Source organism: Mastigoproctus giganteus, chromosome 3 (assembly GCF_048544385.1).
Source record: "Mastigoproctus giganteus isolate SK-2022 chromosome 3, ASM4854438v1, whole genome shotgun sequence".
Lineage (NCBI taxonomy): Eukaryota > Metazoa > Arthropoda > Arachnida > Uropygi > Thelyphonidae > Mastigoproctus > Mastigoproctus giganteus.
In genome coordinates this window covers 236059870-236083800 of record NC_143577.1, presented here as the reverse complement: position 1 = coordinate 236083800, position 23931 = coordinate 236059870, and the positions used below count along the sequence as shown (strand labels likewise).

The window sequence follows — 23931 nt, the reverse complement described above, 5'->3', positions numbered from 1 at the left end:
TGGTTAAATCACAGTTTATGGAAAGAATTGATAAATAATTTAATCTTTCATTCGTCATTGTTGTCTTATATTTGTTTTCTGTATAGGACATCCTGGAGAAGGATCGCTCTGCCTCACAGCTGGTGATTGGCAAAGCCAAAAAATTTTTTAAGATTGTATAGCAATTCGGAAAAACATCGACAAGTTTCTTTTCATAAATTAGCTCGAATATATCACCGCATGAGTCTGGCTTAGTCTGTAAGTAGGATTTTAACTGAATGCATTCATTGACTATGTCATCGTTCGTCTATGTCATCCGAATAATAATCAACAACATTACGTGCACTTTCCAAGTCAATATTTTCGATATTAATGTCTTGCAAATCCATTAAAAATTTGAATCTTTTGCTAAATTCCCCATAGACATGGCCTCTTCTGTATAAATCCATAATCAACTTATCTAATGCAGCGTTTAGCGTATCCTGTTTAAATTTTTCTGCTCCATTTAGCGAAACTTTCTCTGTAGATTTATCCGAAAATTTTGAAGTAATACGTCTCTTTTTTAAATCACTGTATTCTTTTTCTACACCAGTACTTAATTTTTTGGCTGTCTCCTCTTATTCGTTTAGTTTCTGATCTGATTGTTCTCGTATGTTGCTCACGAACGCTTCTAATGATGTAATTAATTTCTCACCTTCACATATGTGAAGTCTGGGGTCTGCACTTTTTTGTTAACTAAATCTCAGTTGTGATGGACTCGACAAATCTGGTGTCGAGTCCATCACAATTGAGTAGTACTTTGCATTGTCACTATTTATTTCAGCTATAATTCTTTTTATTACTTGTTTTCCCATAATCTCTATTATTTGTTCATAAACTGTTTTTGATAAGTACGAAGTGAAAGGCTTTGGCCGCAGTTCTTGTTGGATATGTTCGCACATGAATGGATCGAACTCTGCTAGTAATTCCAGAGCCCCCATAAAATTACCATTGTGCAGAGTGCCAAATATTTCCTTGTGACCTCTGAATGCTAAGCTAATAATGAAATATTTAAGCCTTACACTTAAATATTTCACCACTGCAATAACACATTTTAGGACGTTGTGGGAATATTCCGTATCTTTTCTTAGTTGCTGCTGCAACTGCTTGTCAATAACAGACTTATTTTCTTTATATGTTAACCATACTAACAATGATTTTAACTTTCTAAACAAGGTCCTATATGTTTCCAGTCAGAGAATCCAGTTGTGTATTGAAAAGGTACTTTAGAGAAAAGTTTGCAGACTAGACAAAAAACACTTCCCATACTGGAAGAATAGCACAACCAAGATCTTTCCAGTAATTGAGCATTTTTAATTTTTTTTTGTAAAGTACTTATTTGAAAATGATCTGTTTTGTTCTTTGTAATTCTTTACTGAAACTGGATATATATTTTTTGCATCTTTATTTTGGAAATAAGTCATTTCATGTGAGAGAGCGATTAATAAAATTATCATTTAACAGTGTAGGCCACAAACCTACGTCAACATATTTAGCAAGCAACTCTGCATTTTCTAAAGCCTCTTCTGCCTCTTTATCACTGTCTTCTTGCAAAACAGCAACAGAAACTTCAGAGAACTAGAACTTGTTGTCGTCTAGGTCTTGTATATTTTTGTCTGGTACTGAATGTCCGTCAACGTCAACATTGTTTTTAGAGGTTCTCGGTTGTGATTTTAGTTCTAGTAATTCTTCGTTATTGTTATATACATTTTGTTGTTTTCTGTGTCTCTTTGGTTAAGTTATTCTCTCTTTCGCTTATTACTGCATCTATATCGTCTAGATTCTCATTTTTATTTTCCAATACAAAAAAAATTTGAAATTTTGTCACATTTACTTCTTTCTTTTTCTCTATTTAATTGTATTTTTCGTTTTTCAGCTCCGCTTTTATATTTTCTACCAGACATTTTTTTGGTAAAAATGTCTGGTAGAAAATGAAAAGAAATTAAAACCTGAAAAGAAATTAAAAAAACCTAAAAAAAACAATCCACCACCATATTAGATTAGGTGTTGTGGGGGGGGGGGGTTATTTTTTATGTTATTTTTTATTATATTATTTTTATTATTTACTTAAAACTTTTCTTATTAACTATCTAAAAATTTGCAATTCGCTGAACACCGTATTGACCTCTTTATCCCCCCATGTACGCAAATTTGACTACAATTTTCAGAAAATTCCAATTTCTAGGGTGTGTAAAGCGGTTGTTAGCAGAACATTAAAGCCACACATTTTGTTTACAAAATTTAACAAACTGTTAAAGCATACAACATTTACATAAAAGAAACACAATTACATACAAGCTTCCTAATTTCATATACATATGTAAACCATGCTCCACTACACACTCTCTCTCTCTCTCTCTCTCTCTCTCTCTCTCCTCAGTTATTCTCAATATGAGAATTATTAACATGAGTTTGTATCAGATGTATTTAACATAAAATTGACTCCACAATGATTACTCAATCATTCTCTTACCTTACCAATTTTTTTTCTTTCTTTTTCTTACATCAATAATATTTACTTCAGCTCTTATTATTCCTTTAGAATCTTTGTTTTAGCCTCTCACACATAAAACGTATTATGTCTGGTACCCTCTTATCTCAATAACATTCCTTATAGGTCACCCACTCTGCCTTAATATCTTAGCCACCCTAGTTATCACCTTAGTCATCCCTCTTTACTCATGAGGTTTATCTATTAATAAAATTTATTTCTCTTTGCACCTCATCTGATATGTTACCTTGTTTGGCACTTGGCCTAATTTAATAACATAGGTTAACCTATCCTTACAGTACTACCCTTATAAATAAAATTTTCTTTGCTAATTCCTTTACATTATTACTTTGATTTTACTACTCCTGAACCACCCTGACATTTATTCATAATCATTAACGGGAATGTTCCTTTCTTTTACAAGGACTATTACTCAATGGCTTACAGAGCTAGATTATGAGTCCTTGCGTTCAGGATTCAATAAAGAAACAAGGAACAGACTTACTTTCTGACATCGCCAGTACTTCCAATGTCCTCGCGTTCAGGTTTCCCGCGCAGCTGACAGGCTTACTTCAGTTTTGTGGGCTCTCCGGTTTTCCTTCGAGACCGCTGGGGACACTCCGTTTTTCTTTCGAGACTGACAGACTTACTTTCACTTCTGGGGCACTCTTGACATGACGCACCTCCTTGTGTAGACAATATATTCACAGGTGTGCATACCTGGCTCATTCTCTTTACAAGGGTCTACCTTACCAAACTCGCCTACCTCCACTTCAACCCGCACTCATGACCTTCTTTCTCCCCTTTGACCACACCACACAGAATGCTCTTTTCTCTCAATTTTTCTTTCCCCGAACTTCACTCTTCCCCTCAAGTTTCGCACGAAACTTGAGGGAAAGAGTGAGGGGAACCCCCAACTAATCCTCCCCCTCTGTTTAAATTTACGTTCCTTTCCATTTGCCAACACAATTCTCCCAAGCTGTCTCCCTAGCGTGCAAACCAACCCTTTTCTCGAACTTTCTTATTTTTTTTTTCACAGACAGTATGACCCTTTCATGTCCATCGGCACCCTCCAAAAACACTCATTTTCGTTTTACACCTTTCCCTCTAAAAGTATCCCAACACCCAAAAATTAGTCAGCCTGAAGCCGTTTTTAATTTGACATGAACACTGGATGTCCACTCATTTCCTGTTTTGGCTCCAACGGTCTCATAGATCAAAGGAGGCGCCTCGCATAATCCCGCTTCACGTCTTATTGTTCTTCCTTAAGCAACCCCTTCACGCTCGTTCTCAAATGGCAACCCTCTACTTAGTCCTGCTGTCCCTGTTTGCTCTCTCATATTATTTGAATTATTTGCTACTATTCTCAATTCTCACGCTTAAACTATCCCATCACTAAATCTAGCGTTCTTCAAACTTTAACATTACTTCTAGCAAAACAATTACTTTTATTTTAAATTTGTAAGATCTTACATTGTCATTGTCAAGTAGACAAGCTTATAGCTTACGCCGCTTACCTCAAATAAATGGTGTCCAGTTATTTTTATTATGGCTCATTTCGAGGAAATGCCAAAAACGATCGAATTTACTTGCCGACAAAAGATTTCCGGAGAGTGATTTAACTTATATTTATTTAGTACAGTATTTAGTAAACTTAGCCGATACTTACCAGTGAAGAAACGAAGCACATGAACAGTAAGTACACTTCACTAAACGAATGACTATTTAATATTCATCTATACTGTACTATACATAACCTCAAATGTCAAACGGTGAGAGTTACGCTTTAGAGGAGCAAGACTTGCACCTCCCCCATTCCAGCGTTGCCACATTATTTGCATAATTGACAAATGACAAAGTGACTATGATGGTCTGAGATCACTTTGATCACTGCCACCTAGTGGTTCCTTTATCTGCAGATTCTTAATGCACGAGGAATCACTACTGATAATCAAATCAAGAGTATTACTCCCTCTAGTTGCCTCCTGAACATGCTGATGTAGAAAAGAATCATCCAATAAATCCACAAAAGCCTTGCTAGTGTGTGCATGACCAACCCACAAATTCCAGTGAATATCTGGGAAATAAGATCCCCCATTATAAGACTCTGATTTACTGGCCCACTCTATTTCCCTGTACAGTTTCTTATTATACTCATCAGAGTCATTAGGCCTATAACACACTCCTACTCTCAATTTTGATCTCCCAATGCTTATGTCACACCAAACTGACTCGACACTGCACTGTCCAGCGATGTCGACTGGCTTCACTTCCTTGGATTTTGTGTTTCTTAACTAATAGCATAACTCCTCCTCCCTTCTTATCCTGTCTATCCTTTCTGTAGACGTACTCCCCAAATTCTAGTTCTGCATTCCTTATATCTGTGTGACACCACGTCTCTGATATCCCAACAATATCCATCTTTGATGCTTTGAGCAATACCTCAAATTCATCAAATTTATTTACCAAACTCCTAGCATTGGTGTACACGCAAGTATACATGCACCTGTTCCTATTCTTAGCTACCCTAACACAACCCACGTGTTTACTTGTACCGCAATGACTCCCAGCAGTCTCTGAAATATCCTGCATATTATCAGGTGGATGAGTTGTGCTGAGATATATAAATTATTAAAATACAGGATCAATTGGGCAGAAGCTTTGGCTGATATAAAAACAAACATAAGAGATCATGGAGTTCAAATCAGTGTGTGTGGAATCAGTTAACAGGCTTCTGTCTCACAGGAACAAACTTCGGAGTGGAGATTGTAGAGAATGCTAAGATGTCATATTTGGCACCAGGGTAGCCAACTCCCGATATGGCCGGGATTGTCCCGATTTAGAATTTCAAGTTCCGCTTCCCAACAATACCATCATTTGTCCTGATAAGAGAGGAAAAAACTTAATTTATTGATTTTATATTTTTAATTAATTCTTATTGGAATCTAATGAATGTGTTAAAAATTAATTCTAATAACAAGAGAAAAATGAGAATTGAGAAATCTTTTTTTCTCTTTGTTGTTTTAAATTACAGCAGATTCTCGATTTACCGGGATCAGATTAACCGGGACACTTCAAGACTCCAAATTAAAAAAAAGAACCCAACTAAAAATCGTAAAATCAGTACTAACTAGAATAGGTATAAACAGATGTTTTGCAAGTCGTAAATAAGCTACAAGAAGTGGCATTATAAATCTTCATTGGGAGATTAATGTACCTATTATCTTGCACCCCTGCTGTCTTCACACCCACTACTCAAAAAAAAAAAAAAAAAAAGAGAGAGAAGTGTTTAGTTTGTTTTAGTGCATGGTGTTGATGGTTGCGTTCCGTTGCACCGCAAAAAGACAAATTTTGTTTCGTTATTTCTGTTAGGGATGACGAAATTTTTTTTATAGTAAATAATTTTATTTTTTTGTTTAGAAATCACGAAAATGATGGGTAAATGCAAAGGAGTTGCACTTTCAGTTAAACAAAAACTTGAAATTATTGAAAAGTTTGAAAACAGTGCGTCCATTAAATCTTTAATGATGAACCATTATAATGTTGGTGACCAAACCATATGCAACATCGTAAAAAAAAAAAGGGATGCTATTAGATTTAATATTGACATCGCAAAAAATAAAGGGAAGCATCGTATTGGACATGTGAGTAGTACTGTACATGGTAAGTTTTTTGGTTTTTTATCTATCACCATATTTTTTATGTAGGTTGCTGAACATTTTTCGATACAGTTAGTCTCCAACTTACGCAACTTCAGACTTACGTAAATTTTTTTTCACTCTTTTTTTTTTTTTTTTTTTTTTTTTTTTTTTTTTTTTAGAATTGTAAAATTTAAAACAAAAAAAAAACATGAAATAAGCAATTAATAATGACGATCATGGCATGCACAAATTGCACAAGTGAGATATGGAGTAACAAGCAAAAAAATAGAAAAGAAGAGAAGATTCTTACAATTTATTTATGGGGTTTTTTAATATGACTTAAGATTTCAGTGAAGGGGGACACACATTTCACCATAATAACGTAAAACCCACAGAATTCCAGCTATCGGTATTATCCTAAATGCAATAAGATTGAGTTTACTACCCATTTATAATGAATTGCGCTAACAGAAAAGCCCAATAACCCAGAAAGTGCAAATTGTTTTTATTGTTTTTAGGTAGTGATCTAAGAAATGTGCTTTAGTAAAATGTGAGCTCGCATGGGGTGATAATAGTGAGTTTTCGCCTTAATCCTGTGAAGTTCTTTACAGAAAATTCATTTTGACCGTTATCATGGTGCCGACTAAGAGAATAAGTGACAGTGGTACTACTAAATCTACCAAGAAAAGGAAAGCAATCGATCTGAATCAGGAAATTAAACTGATAATCAAGTATCGCACTGAATTCAGATTTGTCAATAATAATATAGTAGCAATATGTTATTAGTCATTCCATAGTTACGTAAAACTCGACGAAGCAAGAAGTGCTGGAACGTATCTCTTACATATGTCGGGGACTTCTGTATTTTTCCATTAACCGGGAAATCGATTAATTAATAATTATAATTATTATTAGCCATATGGTGCAAGGAAGCCTGAGGCTTATGCTGCATCAGCCAAAAAAAACACTCCAGAGTTACCCAAAGAGAGAGAGAGAGAGAGAGAGAGAATCAGAAGTAGAAAGGAATCACCAGGAAAGAGAAGAATGATGATATCCAGCTCAGGACCCTGGGTGTGCCAAGCCCATACTCACCAGATCCGGGATTTGTTTTCTACCATCTATCCCAGAAAATCGAGAGTCTACTGTATATGTATAATGTATTAATTTCTTTATGCCATACAATATTTTAGTAATAATTCTAAAATGAATTTTCCTTTTTTTTTTTTTTGAATTGTTAAAATTGATAAAAAAAAAATGGGTGCAATTTTTTTATCAAAATTTCCAGAGGCAAATAAATTGTCTTAAATTTTAAGCTCCATATTAAGCATTCCACATTCAAATACTTCATCAGAAAGCATTTTCAGCTTAATGAAAACTACTTGGTGGAAAGAAACTGTCTTTTATTAGAAAATTTAGAAGCAGAACTTATGGTGAAAGAAAATTATCACATGGCCTGTTCAGAATTTAAAAACTTTAAAATCTTCAGAAGGAGAAGAAATTTTAAAACTAGTGAAATCTAAAGAAAAATATATAAAGTAAAAGTAGTCTTCCTCATTATTCTTAAATATTGTTATTATTTGGTTTTTTGGAGCATTAGCAACTAAGGCCATATTGCTCCGGGGATATGCGGTGGTCATTCCCTGACCTTTCCGCATCCTCCGTATTTGGTGGTCATGAGCTCGAACCCCAGTCTAATCAAGAAGTGTGTGCTACACACTGCTGCCCCTGCCCACCTGGCTACGGAGGCGTCTTATTCTTAAATAACTTATAAATAATATTATAGTTTATACAAATACATATTAACAACAATCATTTAACAATTAAATACTATGATTGATTGATTGATTGATAAAAAAATGTATTTTAATAGTAATTTTATAATTTTCCTTTACTTTTGGAAGGAAAAAATACTAGACTACACATTTCATTTCAAGTTGTCCCACTTACCAATTTTCAAAATATGGCCACCCTGTTTGGCACCAATATCAGCAATTCAACAGCCTTTGACAGGGGTGGATTATTGGCCCTTGAGAGGCTGGATGGTTGTTACATTGTGTAGTGGAACATGCAGGCTGTGATAATACTATTGTGAACACTATTGGTATATGTTGGCAACAGTGGCTGTGGAAAGGTACAGCTGCTTGTCGAATGGGTAGTGGAGAATGACAGAGGAATACAGCATAGAAGGATCATCCTGTCTATTAACAGGTTTACACTACATCTGTTGCCATGCTGGTTACTAGCTGAGTGCGATGTCAGCTGGTTGTCACCCCATTACCCATGGTCTTGGCGCATTATAGCCTTAGTAGCTAATGCGCCAATAAAATCAAAACCAATCAATCAACACCCCATTACCCATCAAAACATTGCACGCCAACTGGCAGATGGAGGCCATTTTGTCAGTTACCCCTAACTACTGCCCATCATCAACAGCATTTGGAATAGTGCCATGCACAGACTACCTGAGATACAGAGTGGTGCCAAGTGATCTTCAGCAATGAATCCTACTTCAACTTGGGGTCGAATGATTGCCGCATACACGTGTGGCTATAACATGGTATATATATATAGTGATTCTAGAGCCACTGTTAAATGTCATACTGCACATTCTGCTGGCATTATAATGTGGGGGAGTGATCAGTTTTGATAGTCATCATTGGTGTTTGTCAACAGCGGCGATCTGACTGTTTGCTGCTATGTTGCCAAGTTTCTGGAACCCATCACTTTCCTCTTTCTTACTGGAGTGCCTGACACCATTTTTCAGTGAACAGTGCCTGAACACTTACTGCAGGTATTTCCTCTGAGTGTCTTTGTGGGCATACTGTCTTGGCTAGACAGGTCCCTACATTCCTTTGCCATTTCTTTGCTATGTGTGGGCAATCTACACAGCTACCTGCAGAAAGTACTGATCACAGATGTTCCACAGGACCAGGTGCAAGAGGCTTATTGGGAATACTGGGAGGCTATTTGATGCCTGTATGACTCAATGCCAAGATGCTTAGCTTAACGTATATGCAACCATGGTGGATGTACATAATGGTTGTAGATGATATGTTGAGCCAAGTTACAAAGAAGACAAAGAAAAGTGTTTCAGTTATAAGTATTGAAATATTGATCTAATCTAAATCCTAAATAATACATAGCAACTATATTGTATAGGTATTTATATAAATGCTTATAATCAGGGCTCAGAATGGACCAAAGCACATTGTAGTTTGTCTATCGTAAGCATCATTTGGTGTCATTAAGCAAACACATGATAAAAGTTGTAGACACATTAGTATCTGCAACTTTTATCACGTGTTCCTTAACTCCTTGGCTGTCATTACTCTACATATCCTCTATTCCTGTTTCTTCGGGATGCTGCAATTTCAGTGTCATAGTGTTTAATGAATTTTAAGGTGTGTTATCATATCTGTGGATGGATATTTACACAAATATTGTTCATCATTTTACTTTAAATTTTGGTTAAGTGTGTTCTGGGAAGTTTGCAGAGGGTTAAACGTAGCTGAGTGATCAGGAGCGCAAGTGCAGTAGCACATGCTCTTTGAGTGGACTGGGGTTCAAGCCCGCGACTGCTAAATATGATTAACATTTGTATTGATTAATTTATTGTAAACTCCACTGACCTAGTGGTTGTGCTGGAGTATAAACAAGGACATATTTTTTAAAGATATGTATGACACTTGAGGTTTTCAAAGTAGCATAATGAAATTTAGTACATTATTTATTTTATTTACTTTTTTTTATTATGCACATAGTTATTCTGTAAAAAGGCCCTCTGCATTTGGCATTCATAATTAACTCTGTCAGTCAACGGTTTGAGGTGGAATGGGTGACTGACCTATGGATGTTACAGAGGAATATATATAAAAATTAAATATAAAGGAGCATTAAAACTAAGTGATTCTAAGTAACTCCCAACTAAACTGTTAATATAAATTGAGTATCTTCATATATGTGAGATAGCCATGTCTTAAATTGCAAATAAGTTTACTTTTTTATAGTTCTGCACTTGTTAGAGTATAATTTTAAATTTTTTAAAATTATGTTGTGGTTAGTTATGTTGTGGTTATAATTTATCTTTTAATTGCTCTTCATTTATTTTCAGGTTTTATTGGAGCACATACATTTCCTGTAACACATCAAATGGACGGATCAGAGATGTTTCAGGTTCAGTTTGAAGTACTCACTTCTCAAATGCTTCAGTGCATTCAGTTTCGTGCCAGACAAAGATTTCTGAGCTTAAAGGAAGAACAGATGTGGAAAGATTATTGTGAAAAGAACTATGGTTCGCAAAGTTTATTGTCTGGTACAGAAAGGGAATTGGCTAATACTGAGGTAGAACAGGAAGAACATGATTTTTCGCTTACCGAAATAAAAAGTAGTAGTATAGAGAATTTTTCAGATTCTCCTGACACATCGAGGGGTACAAAAGCAGAGCCAAAACAGATTCAGAGAAGCATAAATATGCCAGTTCCAAAGAAGACAAAGAAAAGTGCTATGAGTAAGTATTGAAATATTGATCTATTCTAATTCCTAAATAATACATAGGAACTGTATTGCATAAATATTTATATGAATGTTTATAATCAGAGCTCAGAATGCTGTTATGGTTCAGCATACACACTTGGTATTATCATATTTAGTTATTAAAAATATGTTATGTGCTTTCATTTCACATGTTAATAACTGTTTATTAATAGGTTATTAACATGTTAATACAATAAGCCTGAAAACAGCAACCAGAGAGGCCTTTGTTATAGAATATACACCGTGTTCACTTCACTGAATACATCAAAAGGACAAATGGGTAATTATACAATTTGAGAATGTGACTTGGGTTATGACCATGTATCCTGGGCAAAAGGGAACATCCTCAACACTCATGGAAAAGGTGTTGAAGAATAGTGTCCGCAAATTAAACAACATTATGACTTTGGAACATGGAATGTTTGTAAGTGGCTGGAGAGTAGTTGTCAGTATTTTTATATCAAGAATTGAGGGGCATTTACTGTAAGTCACACGGATCAACTGAATTGAGAAAGAAAAACACTTCATTATATGTAATAACAATGAATCTATTAAATTTTGAAGTCTAATTCTATACACCAATGTTAATGTTTTAAAGTAAAACCATATGAGATGTGACATAAAGTTTCTGGACCAGTGCTGTTTCAGTCATTTGTGATGAGTTTGAAAATAAACAAAAGTGGTATGTTGTAGTTCAAACTAACTCACAGATTAGTTTGAACTACAATGGTTAGATTAGTAGTGATTTTCCAGTAGGATGACAGGTTGCAAGTAATATACAACATTCCATAATCAAATACCTTAGCACTTCCATAAACAAATACCTTCTAGATCTCCTGCCTCATATTTATAATATCATTCTCTTTGAATGACCTTTTCTTGATAAGTGGAATCAGCACTTGTTTGTTACCCTGTTTGAACATCAGCATCTTTTGAATCACTGCTGCGAAAGGTAGTTTTAGCTTCACATTTTCTATCTGCTCATTCACATGTAACAAATCAATTCCCAGTGAACTTTTTATGAAATTTTATTTTTGATTCTTTTTGGTGAGCCATTATTTCTTTAAAATCAGACAAACAAATCAATTTTTTTTAAAGTATGCATCTGTTTTTTACTTATTTTAAAAAATATATCTCTTCTTATATTCAATGAATTTTCATTAATTTCATAATGTATCTTATAACGTTGCATAAGAATAATTAAATAAAAGTAATTAAAAATATTTTTTTGATTTAGGGGTAAGGATTTTGAATGTACCTGAAATATAATGCAGTGTGTAAATTACCTAACCTAAAAAATCAGATGAAGAAAGGACAGGGCTTGCTGGTTTTTTAAACTTCAACAATTTAGCAATGAATTTCTGAACTATCCTTTTGCCCAAAAACTGGATAACTCTGTGTAGTTCCTTGTGGGATCAAGTTTTCAGTCTTATTTCCATTTTAATTTAAGGGGATAAAAAGCACTGCAGAGAGCATATTCTGTATGGGTAATAAACTTTCCAGTTTTATCAGAGTGATAAACATAAATATAAAAAAATTATACTATAAAGCGTTTAGGGTGTAAGCCTCAAGCTGCGGAAAAGTCTAGTCTATGTATAGTGCGAAAGCATCAATAATACATAGCCAGATCTGAATATTAGCAAAGCGGCATCGTCTTAAGTTATATCTCATATTGTGAATATCTTTACGAGTTGCCATGGTATTGCACTACTTCGAATAAGTAATGCTTCACCTGAGGAGAAGACTAATGTTACTTATTCTCAGATGGATACCACCACTCAGACGGCACCATTTCAGGGCTGTTTGGCCCTTCTTCGGTATCCATCTGAGAATAAGTAACATTAGTCTTCTCCTCAGGTGAAACGTTACTTATTCGAAGTAGTGCAATATCATGGCAACTCGTGAAGGTATTCACAATATGAGATATAACTTAAAACGATGCCGCTTTGCTAATATTCTGTTCATTCAGATTTGGCTATGTATTATTGATGCTTTTGCACTATACAGTAAACCCCCGCTATTCGCGGGGGTTACGTTCCTTAGTAATGCCGCGAATACCAAAAACGCGAATACTGAGTTATGGCTCCCATAGTAATAAAGGGGTTCCATTCCAAAGTATGAAATATATAAGAAAAACTAGTCCAAAATTTTGTTTATGTATGTATTTATATGTATCTTCATAATATGACTATGTACATAGACAGTACGTGGTGAAATGCAAGCATATGGCATCGAAATGAAAATAAGAAACAATTTAATATTAAATGTAATACCGTATTTATTAGAAATTTCAAACAAATCTTTCAAACCAGCGCCTTTGCTAGCTAAAAAACTTATCCCGCCAGTGCTATCACCAGTTTCGCAAAAGTGATAAGGGAGTTTTGCCTTTTCACGAATGATGAGTAAACTTAACGTAATTTTATTTTGAGTTCGGTCTTCTATCCACAGATTTAAAGCCTTTTCCATTTTTTCTAATTTAACATCACGAGTTATAGAGCAAATTTTTGAAGCAATTAGTGCGTTTTCACAGACACTACGGCGGATTTTTTCTTCCAATTTTTTGATGGATCGTACCGTTGACTCATTGATTTTATGTTTTGCCATTTTCACCATTAGAAATTTTGTCTAATAACTCAATTTTATTCGCTAATGTCATCACCTTCTTTGATATTTTCACATTTCCCTCGTTATTCGTAGCCATATTTTTGTACGGGTTAGAAAGAACTTGTCCACAATAAAGTCACTTCCTTCCGTTAACTCAACGTTAACACTCGAAAAAGTCTGTTTTACACTGCAAAACGGTAGATTTATCATTTTTGTAAGCATATCAATTTATAAATTGATAAATTTATTCAATTTATAAGCATATAAATTAGAAGCAAACAACGAAACCTTCCATGACAAGTGCATAACACATACTGATTAGCGAGAAACATCCACACTGCGATTTTGTCACCCCTCTCCCCCCACCCACTGAGCGCTGTTTTGACCGGGAAAGATAATTTTAGCCACGCCCATGTTTTTTTATGGCAGAAAATGTTCACGGCGCTTTAAAATTCACATTTTTTTAGGTTTCGTATTTATTAAATCAGCGACCGCGAATACGTGAAACCGCGAATAGCGGGGGTTTACTGTACTTATACATCGTATACCAATCAGAAACAAGTAAGGGGATACCCGCTCAATTATAAAATTGTTCAAAGCAACGAAGACACCCCCTGGGCAGCAGTACTAGTAAGAAATCCAGAGATAACGGTTACAAAGATACCACAACTTTGCACGCCCTGGGCAGCCCGTGCCCATATAATATGCTCCATAGGCAGCTACTACATAATAGCCCTCTACTGTAGGCCTGGAGTAGAAATCGACTTTGCCACAACATATCTACAATCAGTACAGACAACCCTGGTAGGGCATAAAATCTTGATTGGAGCGGATGTTAACTGCCGATCACCTGTCTGGCACAGTGCCAAACCGGACCGCAGGGGAACCTCAAACGGATGGAAACTAGAAGACTTCCTAGCAAATTCAATATTTACAGTCATAAACCAGCCGTTCTGCCTCCCAACGTATTGTAACATGCTATGGGAAGAAACGATCGACATAACTTTAACGTCCAGAAATATAGATACAAACGTAACCCACTGGACTGTACAAAACGCGTGGACTACGTCTGACCACCGAACCATCACTTACAGCATACAAAGGAATCAGGCTCGAACAGTCGCCACTAAATACCTGTCAAACAGATTCGCAATCGGGAAAGCAAATTGGGACGCCTACTGCAATTTCCTATCCACCCAAGGGAGACAGTACACGGAGGACTTGGACAGACGGGAGACCGAAGGTGAAAGGATAGACCCCAGCCAGTTCGCACAAGATATAACCTGCATAATCATTATTGCAGCGGAAGCGTCCATGACAAGGAAAACTCCGATGACGGGAGCAATGCCATGGTGGACCCCGGAGCTGAAAAGAATGAGAAGACAAGTACAGGATAAAAGAAAGCAGTATCAAAGGGCACGAAGAACATGGCCCCAGGCGGAAGTTGCAGAACTGAGACAACAATATAGACAGATCCGAAACTTTTATACAGAAACTATTAAGAAAAACAAGAAAACATCCTGGGAACGACTTGTCCAAGTAGCAGGAAATACTGAACCCTGGGGAGTGGTGTATAAAATCACCACAAACAAACTCCCCAGAGGCGAAGTGATGACCGCAACAAAGACGGCGCAAGGAACACTCACTGCAACATGGCAGGACTCAATAAAGAATATACTCAGCAATCTAATCCAAGACCCACCAGGCATACTAACAGAGGACCAGAAAGCCATCTGCCAAGCAAACGAAGAATATGAGACCCAACAACTAGAACCCCCTTTCACAGCCAACGAACTACAAGAAGCGGTATCACAAACCAGGAACAAAAAGTGCCCTGGCCCCGATCTCATCGAGCCGGAAATGGTCAAGAAAGCAGCGGAGGTTATGCCGGACCTCCTGCTCCGACTGTACAACACCTGTATCAAAGAGGGCCAGTTCCCCACCAGCTGGAGGACGGCCAATCTAAAACTGATCCTCAAAAATCGAAACAGACACCAGGAAAATCCCAATTCATATAGACCCATAGCCTTATTGTTGACACTAAGCAAGCTTTACGAAAGATTATTACATAAAAGGATCCACAACCACTATAATGAGGCAAACCTGAATTCACCCAAGCAATACGGCTTCAAATCGGGATCTTCGACCATAGATGCCGTCCAAGGCCTAATCACCAAAGCGATGCAGTGTACCAAGAAATATTTCCTTGTCATAGCCGTCGACTTTGCTGGGGCGTTCGACACCCTCTGGTGGCCGAGCGTCCTTTGCAGGCTCAGGGCAGCAAGCACACCAAGCAATTTGTACAGGAGCATCAAAACTTATCTCTTGGACAGAAACGTCCAAGTAATAACGCCCTACAAGAAGTTGACCTGGCCGGTCCGCAGGGGCTGCCCTCAGGGATCTGTCCTGGGGCCGCTCCTGTGGAATATAGTGTTTGACGAGTTCCTCACCATGGACCTGGGGGAGGTGGAGGCCCAGGCCTTCGCAGACGACCTCGTACTGACGGTCGCGGCGGATTCCAGACAGAACCTTGAAACGCTTGGAAACCAAGCCCTTGAAACCTTGCAGAACTGGGCAAAACTACACACCTTAACAATCTCGCCAACGAAGACGAACTCAGTACTATTGAGAGGGAGGTTAAACCTTAGAAGACCACCACAAATCAAGCTGGCAGGACAAACAATCAAATTGTCAACGCAAATTAAATATCTGGGACTGATCATCGATCAGAACTTATCATTTAAACCGCACCTAATCTATCTAAAAGAGAAACTGCGGAAATACACAGCGCTCGTTGCCAGAGTTACACGCAGGGACTGGGGGCTAAACAGGAGAACCCTGTCCCTGTATTATAAAGCCATCTTCATCCCAATAATAACATATGGATCTCCCATATGGTACAAGAAAGCAGAAACAGCAATGAATAAAAGGATACTGAACACGATCCAACGCAACATATTATTAACAATAACAAGAGCATGTAACACGGTTAGTACGAGTGCCCTACAGGTCCTTGCGGGGACCCTACCCTTGGATTTAGAGGTAACCCGCTGCGGACTTATGTATCTACTAGCAAAAGGAACCCAAACCACCTACAACAGTCTTACCATTGATATCACCAATAACAGGAAAAACGAGAAACAAAAAATAGTGGACCACCTTGTACAAATTTGGCAGAGAAGATGGACAGACGGAGAAAAAGGAGCGGTAACAAAAAAATTTATTCCCCAAGTAACCAAGCTGTATCCCAAGGCTCCCGCATGGCTGTACCCAGGCCTAAACACTACTTTTCTACTCACCGGCCACGGGCCTTTCAAGGCCAACTTAAATGCCATGGGCATAATCGAGGAATCACACTGTCTCTGCGGCGAACTAGAAACATGGCATCACGTTATGCATCAGTGTGAAATATACGAAGACATTAGATGTCAAATGATCACAAAAATTAAATACATCCCTAACACCCAGGAACACCATCTCCTGGACACACCAGAAGAATTTGCGGCCTTTAGTCGCTTTGCCCAGGACGTCTTCTCCAGAAGAAAACTACAAATAGCCATCCACCAAGGCCAACAGGAGTAATGAAACCAAATATGGACACCAAGGAATACGGGAAACTAAGGACGGGGATATCAACCAATGATCGATGACCATTGGAATATGCATCAGAGAAGGATGCTGAACCAATGAAAGAGAAACACAAGGATGCGGCTTGCCCCATGAGTGACAATGAAGAGAAACAGACGTGAGACAAAGGCCATATTGGAGACCTGAAGAGGGCACTCTAGCCCTCTTCACCTATAATTCCTAACTCCCCGGGAGGAGGGGACGGCCACACGGTCCCCCCTTCTCGCCATCCCCTGTTTCCTCTCTGGTGGGGCATGGGCATGCCCCACTGAAACTGGGGCCGCCTTCTCTATTGGCTCCATACTTCTGCCTTTTCCCCCCAGTCTTCTGCCTCCTTCCCCTCTATCTTCACGCTAGCGAAGACCCACACATCAAAATTAATACATCAAAACCGCCATACGCCCAGCATTCGGCCTAAAAAATTAAAGCGATAATATCCCCACGTCAACGCAAATAATAAAAATCACCTTATTTTATTTTCTTGATGACCATTGGAATATGCCACCCAAAGTTTTTTTTTTTTTTTTTTTTTTTTGGTCCTAGCCGCCGAAATCTCAGGAAACTAAGCGGCAGGACCTGCCAGAGTAAACTAAGTCAACGGAGTTCCTGGCCTGCCTCCACGGGGCGTAAGTGGGGCAACGTTGGATCCCAACAGGGGTCCAGCGGCTAAATGGCCAGAAGAACAACGGTACACGACATTACACGATCCAAGATCCATACACTTTTAAATCTCTGGCATTTACAGTGTACTGTAATACACCACAACGTAAACTACGCGGAGATGGGGGGAACCCCAGGTGCCGCTTGACCCTAAAAACACTTACACTTACTTACTTGTACTTATACATAGTCTAGACTTTTCCATAGCTTGAGGCTTATGCCCTAAATGCTTTATAGTCTAAATACATCATACACCATCAGGCATCTCTCATATTGTGGAGTTATACTTCATAACTGTTTTTCCATCGTTGTATCACTCGGGTACCTACCCACCCACCGTTTCAGGGACACAAATAGCCCTGAAACGGTGCCGTCTGGGTGGTGGTATCCATTTGAGAATAAGTAACATTAGTCTTCTCCTCAGGTGAAGCGTTACTTATTCGAAGTAGTGCAATGTCATGGCAACTCATTGTGAAGGTATTCACAATATGAGATATAACTTAAAACGATGCCGCTTTGCTAATATTCTGTTCATTCAAAAAATTATACATAAATATTAAATATTAATATTTGATTCTTTTTGTGACATTGTAACTTTGTGTTTCTAATCAAACATCATAGTTAGTTACTGATAGTATCTGCTTGTTAGCTAGATGTGTTAGAGAAACTGCCCACTGTTAAATAGTTCCAGTAAGTATTTAATTAATATTGAGTAATACAAAAGCTTTGTAAGTAGTCTTCATTTTTATCCTTTTGTGTTTTATAGTATGTAACATGAATTTTTTATGAAGGGCATTTGTTTTATTATGTACTTGATAAATTGCAAGCTGGTACTCTGTTATTAATTTTGTTATGAACTGTTTTGTTTTTATAGAATTGGAAAAGGTACAGGAAAGGAAGAAAATTCCAGTTATTTCATACAAGGATTCATCCTCAGAGGTGGAGGTGTTGTCTAAAAGTAAAATAGACAATTTTGAATCTATAAGCTTTTCTGACCCAGATGCAGAGCTTGAAGATCTAGAATTTTCTCAGATACAAAGTACCCAGAGTTTACAACGAGGAAAGCTTGGTACTAAATGTATGTTTTATTTCATCTAATATTCTATTCATTGCATTTATTCCTCCTTTATCAGTCCGAAATATAATTAAATATTTCATTGTTGTTTTTAATTTGCTGATTTGCTATCATAGAATCCTCTAATAGCTACTTCTAGGTCAGTAGGCAGGCATGCTTGCGATACATGCTAATATCATGCAGCTTGAAAAATTGCCAGAACTTTATTTATAGTGCCAACCTTAGGACTGATTCTCCATGAGAGTATCGTGGTGTTCTCGGTTTTAGTGAGGTCTGTGTTCAAACGGTCTTGCGTAGTACAAACTTGTTAGCATTAATTATCTTGAACATTTTTTGTGTAAGCTTAATTATACCAAAACTAAAAGAATTTAAAGCAATACAGTTGTATTTCATAAAATTTGTGCTTGTACTAGTGCCTCTCCCACCCTTTTCCCATTCTCTCTCTAATAAGTATTTCTTGGTATGTTCTTCTGAATGCATACATGTGTTAATTTGGAAATTATTATTTTTATTAGCATTAACAAGGGCACATGATGCAAGAAAGCAAGCTTATATAGCATCAGCCAAAAAAAAAAACAAACAAACAAACACCCCCTTCTCATTTCACCCATCCACTCACTCCAAATGTTTGTCTAGTTCTGCCTTGAATCTGTTTAAGCTATCAACTTCTACAACGACAGATGGAAGTTTGTTCCAGCAATCAACCACCTGCTGGCTAAAGGCAAACTTCCGCACATCTATCCTACAACTGTCTTTCCTCAATTTGAATTTATGCCCTCTCGGGCGAATATTCTGAGCAAGAGGAAGAATCCCATCAGCATTGTGCATGCTCAAACCATTCAAGGCTTTATACGCCTCAATCAGATCACCTTGCAGGTGCCTAGTCTCCAGACACTGTAATTTGCAAAACTTAAGCCTTTCTTTGTAAGAGCAACCCTTTGTTCCATTCATTAATCTTGTTGCCCTTCTCTGTACTCATTCCAACAGCTCTACATCCTTCTTAAAATGAGGCCTTCAGACTCAACATACTCAAGTGTTGAGTATACTCAAGTCATACATACAGTACTCAAGGTGTGGCCTGACCATTGCCTTATACAAGGGGATAATCACCTCCTTATCCCTGCTAGAAAAATTCCTGTATATCATTGACAAGACACCATGAGCTACTCTTGCAGACAATCTTTTTAATTTAGACTTTTTAATGCAGACCGTTTTTAATTCAGTTAACCAAAAAATATTTGATATATTCATAATTTGTGTAAATTTTCCATATAATAATAATCATTAAAATTTTAATGAGTTTATTTAATTTGATTATTAGGATATTTTTGTACTTTGGTAGCAGAATTGTATCCTTCTAAGTATGACCCTAACTGTTGCATTAATTTGTGTCATAATTAGTGACATAATTATTGTTTTTCCTACAGTGGTCTCAATGATTTTCATAAACAACATCAACAAAGGGATAGAGGGCATGATGTAAAGATTGGGAGAGTTGTTAATGATTAGTGTCAAGCAATGCTCCTTCAGGATTTGAACAGGTTTCAGGAATGATCAGAAAAGTGGCAGCTATGTTTTAATGCTGCAAAATGCAAGGTTTTACATTTGGGGAATATCAACCCCAAAATAATTTATAAGCTTGGTGGAGTTGAATTAAAAACAGTAGAGGAAGAGAGGAATCTGGAAACTACAATGCAGACAGATATAAAGTTTTTTGAGTGGTGCAACAAATAGGCAGCCAGGAAATTCCATATTGTTCTATTGATGATATTTTGAACAGTATCCTGTAGAGATAGAGGTCATAATCCCACTGTATAAGGCAATTGTATGACTGCATTTGGAAAACTGTATCTAAGTATGTGGATGTCATCTGAAAAATGACATTAAGCTTCTTGAAAGGGTCCGAAGATGAGCAATTCACATGGTGAGATTGACAAAAAGGTGGCTGTACAAGGAAAGACTTTGATTTGGCAACAGGCACCTTAGAGGGCACCTGATTGAGATTTATAAAGCTCTTAGAGGAGTTAGTAAAATCGGTGAAGGCAGAATTATCACCGTTATAAAGAATGCCAAAACTAAGGTTAATAAATTCAAATTACAGGGGAAGAGGTTTAGACTAAACTAGAAAGTTTTCTTTTAGCATTTCCAATGCAAAAGCATGCAATAAAGCACAGAGATGATACTCTCAATTTAGAAAGTAATAAAGGTTAATAAAAACTTAGTTTCTTTAAAGCTGATCATCATTAAAGATTTATTTCAAAGAAAACAAATGTATGGGATGGCAACTGCTCTAACTTACATTGCTGATAGGAGCCAAAACACTGTCCTTCCCATCAATAAATGAGTAAAGTCCATCTTCCTTGTCAATTTCAATTATAAAAGACCAGTGAGAGAAGAATATAGAGACTGAGTCATGAATGCCAAAACAAGTTGATCAATGGTGAACTGATCAATAGTATACACTACATTTGTGGCAAACTTTATTGTATTTTATATATACATAAAAAAAGTTGTGGTGCAGTCCTATCAATGTTGTGCCATTGAGGTGATTTGTGTGCTAATAGGATGATCCAATGAAGTGTTATAGCTTCAAATATTTAATATGCTTGTGGCAGAAGCCATATGACTATATGAATAATTTGGTAAATTGTGGAGTTTGTTTGGTGACCAGCTAATTTTTCAATTCCTACTATTAGTTCACACTCTTCCTATATATATTTATATATCTTGTTCAAATTTTGAATCGTTAATAAAATACTTTTTATTCATTCACTCAAGTTCAAACACATTTTTTTAAACTTGTAGTGGATGACACTTGATGTTAATACAGTTTTTTCAAATATTAATTCATTAATTAAATTTAATTAATTAATTTTAGTTTTATATGGGAGAAAAAAATTTCTCTTATATAAGATATTTAGCAGGATATAAATTTAGGAATAAAATTGAAATCAACAGGCAGTAGCTCAATCGGTAAAATGCAAGGATTTCAGTATTTTTCACGTGAAGGTGAAGAATGCGAGTTCAATTCTTGCGAAAATCAATAATTTTTTGATAAATTTTTGAAGTCGAAAGTCGAAAGTTCGTTGTTGGCCTAAGTAGGAATTGACTTTAAAAAAATTTTTTTTATATTACTTGTTTGTTGTTAATTTCTAAGACCAAAGTTTCTTTTCTTATAGCAAAGAAGGAACAGTCGTTGTACAGCGATCCTCGGTTGGAGAACTGACAAATACACAAGGAAGCTTGAAATATAACAAAATATCCCAAATCATATTTTGTCTTTTTAACAGTTCCTCTTAGCAATGCTGAATGTGAGAGAATATTCAACCAGGTATAAAAAAGAACTGAGTTTGATCTTCTCTTTCAGGTGAAGCTTTTAGCAATATTCTTGACAACCAAGTCTAAACAGCAGGGCCATTGTTACAAACAAAACTTTGAAACTTTGACTAAACATTTATGCTAATGCAGACTAAACAAAGTCTGCATTAGTATCTTTCTGGAATTAATCATAATCAGTTCGTATGTAACAGACTATCCAAACAGAAATCCACAGACAAAAAAAATATCTTAAGTAAGCTAATGTTTATAAGCATACAGTGCTGATATAATCCTGTGACTATATTTTAATTTAAAATGTGTATGTTGCTGGAAAACTTTAATATCTAGTGAACTGTGAACTTAAAGAAACTATCTTTCCCCCCTCTCAAAAAAAGCTCCTGTTTTTTTTTATATATTTTGGCCAAAAGAATGGACTCTTTCCTGCTTACAGTTACCCAATCTCCAGCTTTTCAATAGTCAAACGTTGGAAGATATATTACAATAAAGGATTATTTGTTTATTTATTTAATTTCTCTATTTGTTGCGTTCTCCATATGCTGCTTACACGAAACTTGCTTGTTTCCTAACACAAGTGGTTTTTGCTTCCCTGTTATGCATGCTTGTGTGGTATAATAATATTAGATTACTAAATTAAAATTAGTGCACTTTACCTACATTCAGTTTCAATCATCCAGAGACTAATTCTCAATGAAGACTGAGTACCAAATATTTGACATCAAGGCTTAGCTTATGGTTCTACTTAGAAAAAATACTGTTATTCATTGGTTCCCTAAGTCGCTAATATATTTTTAATTTATGTAGCATCATCAAAATAGGCAAATCAGCTATATATATATATTAAAAATATATATTTATTTTTTTTATTTTTTTCCCCTGGTGATAACCAGAATTGATCACTTTATGCTCATAAGTACAATCTGAATATCAGGTCCATCATCATGTCCAAGTGGTAGCCTTGGCTTTCCTCATTGGAAGATGTCCATGGCAAATCTCAGGGATCAAAATTTCAGTTCTGTATTTCATTCAATAATGTGACTATGCATGTGGAAGACTTCACAGCATGCTTAGTTCAGCATGTTTATGCTATGTTAGTGCCAATAATAGAGTGATTGCAGAACAAGATTATTTGCTTGTTATTCAAAAAAATAATACTAATAATTTCTCTTACCCAAAAATAAAATAAAAATATTATTTAATAAAATATAAATTTTATTATTATTTTGTATTTTGCTTATATGCATATTTTACTTTTAAATTGGCCTTTTTGCAAAAAAAAAGATTTTCACCACTGTCATGATTAACTCTATAAAGGGGTGTCAGCAACTGATCATATTTCAAATAAAATGCACACACATTACTGTGTTCAGTTTTGATCATGAATTCTTTCTGTCTCCACCAAAAGCCAAGTATCTGACCTTAAGGCTCCAGTGTGATGTTGAATACTCGCCTTGATCTTCAGTGGGAGTAGAAAGATCCTAAGAAAGATTAGGTCATATTTAGGTGATGTTATACAATTAAAAAGATACTAGTAACTTAGGTAGAACTGTGGATAATGTTATTTGTCTTTAATTGGAACATAAGGCCAAGCCTTAAAGTTAAATACTTGGCCAAAGTCTTCACTGGGAGCAAAAAGCTTTCTATGATTGAAATTGAACACAGTAAAGTGTACATACTTCATTTTATTTCAACTACTGTGTTGAAATATTTCTGAAATCTTTATAGTATTGATCATGTTTCATAAAACCAGGTCATATTCATTGAGAATCACAAGAAACAAATAAAACAAAAGTGTTGATTACAGTTTAATTTAGAAATAAAATGAGGGAATAAAATAAGGCTGAAAACTGTAAATTGATAAATTTATAACAAAAATATTTTTTAACTTTATTTTGCCTTTCAGAGTAGCAACTTTTTATTTATTATAATTTTATAAGTAGATAATT

General features: G+C 36.2%; 1 protein-coding gene across 2 annotated transcripts in view; it reads left to right on the top strand.

The window, feature by feature from the left end:
- The window catches only part of LOC150088901 (uncharacterized), a 101230-nt gene that overhangs the window by 19307 nt on the left and 57992 nt on the right, over positions 1-23931 (top strand). For both annotated transcript variants that reach the window (XM_090370947.1, XM_090370946.1), the window contains exons 3-4: positions 10262-10657; positions 18449-18652. In XM_090370947.1, coding sequence (XP_090227073.1) covers positions 10262-10657; positions 18449-18652 — 600 coding nt within the window. The remainder of the gene's footprint in view (positions 1-10261; positions 10658-18448; positions 18653-23931) is intronic.